Source organism: Chinchilla lanigera, unplaced genomic scaffold (assembly GCF_000276665.1).
Source record: "Chinchilla lanigera isolate Chin_1 unplaced genomic scaffold, ChiLan1.0 scaffold00016, whole genome shotgun sequence".
Taxonomy (NCBI): Eukaryota; Metazoa; Chordata; class Mammalia; order Rodentia; family Chinchillidae; genus Chinchilla; species Chinchilla lanigera.
In genome coordinates, this window is record NW_004955417.1 from 26,395,809 (window position 1) to 26,401,682 (window position 5,874).

At 48.5% G+C, this 5,874-nt stretch overlaps 2 protein-coding genes across 19 annotated transcripts in view; one reads left to right on the forward strand and one right to left on the reverse strand.

The window, feature by feature from the left end:
• Positions 1-5,781, reverse strand: part of LOC102011313 — a 27,527-nt gene extending 21,746 nt beyond the window's left edge. For 5 of the 16 annotated variants that reach the window (XR_001233417.1, XR_001233418.1, XM_013512725.1 and 2 more), the window contains exon 1: positions 5,481-5,564. Coding sequence is in view for 6 of the 16 variants with exons in the window: in XM_013512730.1 (XP_013368184.1) it covers positions 5,481-5,772 (292 nt within the window). In the remaining 10 variants the exon portion in view is untranslated. Of the gene's footprint in view, positions 1-5,228; positions 5,443-5,480 lie in introns of all 16 variants that reach the window. The other 11 variants (XM_013512727.1, XM_013512734.1, XM_013512726.1 and 8 more) reach the window with 8 other exon arrangements.
• The window catches only part of Grhl2 (grainyhead-like transcription factor 2), a 131,961-nt gene continuing 131,615 nt past the window's right edge, over positions 5,529-5,874 (forward strand). The window contains exon 1 of one of the 3 annotated variants that reach the window (XM_005381921.2): positions 5,529-5,604. Coding sequence is in view for 1 of the 3 variants with exons in the window: in XM_005381919.2 (XP_005381976.1) it covers positions 5,783-5,802 (20 nt within the window). In the remaining 2 variants the exon portion in view is untranslated. The other 2 variants (XM_005381919.2, XM_005381920.2) reach the window with 2 other exon arrangements.

Here is a 5,874-nt window from a genome sequence, read left to right on the forward strand (position 1 = left end):
AACTCACGACCTTGCGCTTGCCAGGCAGGCGCTTTTGCCACTGAGCTAAATCCCCAGCCCCCATGCCTACATTTTGATGCTATGATTTTAAACATCTTTTTTGTTATCCATTTTCCTGTCTTTTTGTTCTTCCTAGGGGTCCTAGATTTAGTCTTTAAATATCCTATGAAGGATTCTGTTTAAGCTTGCATATTTTTCCTGATCAGAAGCTCTTTCTCATTGTCTGAAATTATTCTTCTTTTGTGGATGTGGTATTGTCTAATAAATTAATTATGTAATTGCTATCCCATCTCACTGGATCATGTTTTTCTTAGTTACCCTTTTTTATTAGATTCTAGCTCTGCTCTTGGTCCTACATTTTGGAGGCTTTTTTCAAATATCAGAGTTCCCTGACCTCATGTTTATCTTTCAGAATGTGGAATAAAATGCTTATCAAGAACTCTCTGTGACTGTGGACCAATGGCTCTGTTGAAAGATGTGGTGGAAATTAGGCTTTTTCCCTTCCCCGCTCCCTGTTTCTGATTGGAAAGCACCCATATGGCCGATGGTATCTGTAGATCTTCTCTCCAGGATCTTCAATCCATTCCGAGAAAGAGCCTCTGATCTCCGCCTTGGGGGAGAGGCAGGGGCGGCGGTGGTACAATTGGCTCCTGGCTCAGAAACTGGGTGGAGGAAGCAGGCGATGGTATCTCCCTGGTTAGCATTTGACCTTTCACTCTCGTAGTCCTCAGAGGGCCCCTGGCCCACACCTGGTGCTTCTGCTGCGTCTCCAAACCCGCAGTCTTCTGCTCTGCTTTCACTAGAGCGCATTCTGTCTGCGGCATGAAGGAGGGCTGTCTCTTGGGCTGAACTGTATCCCCCTAAATTCATTAAGTTCAAGCCCGGACCCCTAGTACCTTGGACTGGTGGCGAACCGACGGCATACATGCCGCCTTGGGCTATTTGCATCATTGAAAGCTCTGAAAGGTTCACCATCACTGCCTCGGACTGTACTTAGATGCAGAGCCTTGAAAGGTGTACTTAAGGTAAACTGAGGTTGTAGGATGGGCCTAATGCCACATGCCTGGTATTCTTATGACTCCAGTGGGAAGACGAAGGAGGACCTAGTAAAATGGTGAGTCACCGAGCAGCCAAGGAGAGAGGGACAGAAGATGCCAACCTCACCAGCACCTTCATTCCTGTCTTCTCTCTCCCAGACTGTGAGAATACACCTTTCTGCTGTCAAAGCAAGAGATCTGTGGCCCTCTGCTCTGGCAGCCTTGGAGAAAGAAGTCCTACAGATGGGAGCTTGACTCCACCGATGGAGCTGCGAATCCCAGGGCCTAACAGCTTTTTGTGTTTGTGTGTGTGTGTGTGTGTGTGTGTGTGTGTGTGTGTGTGTGTGTAGTACAGGAACTGCTGAGCTACATCTTCATCTCTTTTTTAAAATTTAACTTTGAGTTATCACCTCACTGTTACCCAAGCTGGCCTCAAATCTGAGATCCTCCTACCTCAGCTTTCCAAGTACCTGGGAACACAGGCAGGCGCCACTGTGCTCAGAACTTAGCAGCTTTTATTTTGTTTTACTTTTTTTGGTGCTGGGCATTGACCCCAGAGCCTCATGCATGCTAAGCATGTACTCTGCCCTAGCCCCGGTTAAAATCTTTGTACTGAGCTTTTGAACCAATCACCTGGTACCAGCCCACAGTCATTTTCCAAATTTCTAAATATTGTCACCTTTAATCCTCTCATCGTCGTTCTACTCTTCTATCAGCAGGGATGCAGGAGGAGCAGAGGAAAAGACATGTACTTAATGCCTTTTTAAAATTATTTTTGTTATTATCATTACTATTATCATTATTTACCGTGCCGGGGTTTGAACCCAGGGCCTTGTGCATGTGGGCAAACACTGTACCAGTGAGCCGCACTCCAGCCCAGAACTATGCGCTCTGGTAAGGTTGACCAGCGGCAGCTCCTGGGCACAAAACAGTCACCACCCTGAAGGCAATGTGCACTCTTCAGCAGCAATTGACTGAATCCGTGTCCCCAGCCTGCGCAGGAATAGCCATTTCATGCTCAGCTGGCTAAGCGATAAATCCTGATATTAATTTCAAATTCAGGCACTCAGGTTAATTTTCTTCTTCCCAAGTGTCCTTCTTAAGGATAACGGCTGACCAAACAAGCTAGTGTTTTTATAGTGCAGAACGGGGAGACGCTCGTCAGTCCATGCCAGGGTGCACCTGCTGCGGGCCTGGGTACAGTACCAAGCACCAGGTGGACTCGTTCAACTAGATCTGCAGCCCTTGAAAACCGGAATCTTCTGCCCAGATGCCCCAGAATGGCATCCTTGTCATGTCTCACTCTGAAGGACCCACTGTAACACAGTGGCAAGTGGCATCAGATGCTAACCTTTCTACTTAGTGACAGTGAGATTAGCCCTCTTGATGGATGTTAAAGACCATGACTTAAGTGATCCCAGAAATTAACAATACTATTAGAGCAAAAGATAAATGCCAGCTGTCTTGGGGCATGTCTATAACCCGAGCACTCAGGAGACTGAGGCAGGAGGATCACCGCAAGCTTGAGGCCAGCCTGGGATACACAGTGAGTTCAAGGCCAGTCTGAATACACTGACAGACCCTGCCCCGTCTCTCTCTCTCTCTCTCTCTCTCTCACACACACACACACACACACACACACACACGCATTCACACATGCACACAGCAGGGGATGCAACTCAGTATAGAGCACTTGTCAAACATGTTTGAGCTCCTAGGTTCAATACCCAGTCCTATAAAAAATTAGAAAATGATGAAGAGATGTCCAACAGGAAAAAAAAAAGATGAGAATATTCTAAGAGTGAACTAGAAGATCTTCTAGCTAACTAAGCGGTGTTTTAAAAAGTAATAGAATAAACAATAATTAAGGATTTACTATTTGTTAGGCACTGTTCTAAGTAGCTTAGATATATTGATGAAGTAATAACTATCATGGTTCGCATTTTATAGTTGAAGAAATTGAATCACAGCAAAATTAAAAGACTTGCTCACACTGAAGTCAGAGAGGAGAGCCAGGATTTGAACTCAGACACTCTGAGCTTTCAGATGCTCTACTACTCTGCAACTACCTACCTGAATGAGGAGGGAATCATTATACACATTTCTAGGGAACTTCCAGAACTGGACATCAGCAGCCAGCCTGGACCTGCACGCTGAGTGCCCAGCAGAATGACTACATGAGCATCTTTGTTCACGAGGGTCCCTGCCATTTCTCAAAGCTAGAGAGAAAGCCGCTCTGCAAATCTCCAGAGAGGAAAATTCCCAAAGGAACGGGAATCTGGATGACATTGGGATTCTCAGCAGTAACACTGAAAGCTAGAAGACAAAAAGTATTTTCCATGAGCCTATGGGTGAAAATTTTCCATGTAGAATTCTATACTTGGCCAAAGTCCCCACCAAAATTAATAGTTGGTGGGGCTAGGGGTGCGGCTTAGTGGTAGACAGGTCATCTAGTATGGATGCAGCTCTGGGTCTCAGCCCCAGCTCTGGAAAGCCATGTAAAATTTTGAATGATGATATTTCAAGTGTGTAAGGACTAAATCATACCTCTGCGCACCTTCTTGGGCTGCACTGTGACATGAGCCATGGAAAGTGAAGCAGAAACCCAGCAAGAAGGTGCAAGATGCAGAAAGGAGGGGGCTCGTGGGCGAGTGGGTCCGGGTAATGACGGAGCAGCAGGCCTGTGGAACAGCTTGTCTTCCTTGGTATTCGAGGATGGAAGTGGTACAGGGGGATGGAGTCATTGATCATTTGGAAGAGAAATCTCATAGTCATTTGATAATCGGTGACAGAATTGTACCAGGATAGGTGCATAATAATTAAGTAAAAATAAGTAAATAAATAAAAGGCTCTGTAAGAAAGAAACCAGCAATAGTGCACTAGCGGGCTGGCTTGTCACCAATACTTGCACAGATGTTCACTACTAAGCCCCTTAACCCTGAAAGAGCTACCTATTTTGGAAGAAGGGATGGAAGAGGGTGAACCACTTTTAATTTAGTTGAAGGACTAAATCAAAGTTGGCCAAAGCACATCTCTATGGACAAATCAGGAGACAGCAGTATAATTTAGTTAGAAATAGGGAGGTAAATGACAGAAGAGACAGCCAAAATAAGATGTGGTGGCCGCTAGAAAGAAGATAGAGAAGGCAGTGGAGAAGCAGACATTATGCTGTGATAATATACTATGTTGTCTTTAACAAATAACTGTGCAGTGCTTGCATTGGTTCAGAAAGTCCCAAAACCATGAACTTCCATTGTTGAGAAAGAAAAGATGGAACAACTGACCCCTGCCTCATATAATTTTTCAGGAAATGCATGATCCATGAAGACTCAGAAGAAGTTGCATGAAGCCTGGTAGTTTTAGGATGAATTTAATAAAATGTGGTACACTTTACACATCCTCCTTTATTTCCACGACCCACACACAGAGGCTAGACCCCTGTCAGAACTCCCACAAGTACGGCACTCTTTGGAAGTGGTAGTTAAAACTTCCACCTGGGCTAATTCCCCTCCTTCCCAACCAGGAGAAACAGGGCCGACTCCGGTTCATCCTGCATTGTTCCCCTGGCAACCATATTAAACTGCAAGGATAAAGCACCTTTGTCGTGGCTGCTTCTATTGAATTACAATGTAAATGTTGATGGTCGCCCTGGAAACATCGGATGACCACGGTTTGGGGAGCAGACTGGTGGGGGGTGGCGGGGAGCGTTGTTTGCAGCTGAGGAATCCCAAGTTGAGATGTGCCTGGGCCATCTTAGGCGGCTACACAGCAGGCCCTCCAGCTCCGGCCGGCCTCCCCATCCATCTGTCCAGCTCCTGAAAGGATACTCACCTCTTTGGAAATCTGTAAATTACCTGGTGTGTGTTACCCATCAGGACATGAGACGTGTTTGTTGTGGATAAGAATGTTAGAAATGCAATTATGCAACAGATCTGGCAATCTCTGTCTCTCCCCCACCCCGCGGCACACCGCGACTTCAGTTCCTCCTCTGGCCACTGTCAAACATTTGTCCTCCAGTGGGCATTCGATGCCTAGTGTTGAGCTGCGCGTTCGATTCCGGTTGGCTTGGGATTTCAGAGCGCAGCTCTCTCCCGTCCTTCCGTTTGACCCACAATCCCCAGTGTCTGCAGGTGCTGCGCCGCCTCCCCCCGCCGCCCAGACCCCATCCCTTCTCTCCCCTGTCCGCCTCACCTTCCCCCGACAGCCTGGGGGAAAAGGGAAACATCGCTGCAGGGCGGCTCCGAGCCCTGGCCCTGGCTCCCCACAGGCTCCACGCAGGTAAACTTCGCAGGGAGTTAGCAGCACTTGGAGCGGGGCCTTACCTGAGCGCGCCTCTGCCAATGGCAGCGCACCTGAGCGCGCTCCGCAGCCAATCACCGCGCAGCTCGTCCCTCGGGCTTGTACCCTTTAGTGAAAGAATTCAGCTCCTTGCGAGCAAGTTACCTGTGGCCGCCCAGGTCCGCCGCCTTCTGCTCGGAGCCTGCCCGTTGCCCCGGCCGGGAGGACCCGGCGGCCGGCCGGCCCGAGCGCGGCCCGTGCGAGGCCCCCATCCCACCTGTCCGGCTAGGTGAGGGCGCGCGCGGGCGAGGAGCGCGGTGCGGGGGGACGCAAAAGCAGAATTACCTGTAGCTCTTGTTCTGCCATCTCGGGCGCGCTCACACACCTTCACCTGCACAGACCTGAAAGTCCAGTTTCTCCAGAGGCTGAGGCTCCAGGAAAAGGGGAGCGAGTTCATTGGATCAAACATGTCACAAGAGTCGGACAAGTAAGTGGATCGCACGCGCCGGCTGCTGCTGCTACCACTTTGGGCTGATGGCAACTGGTTTGTTCTGTTTTT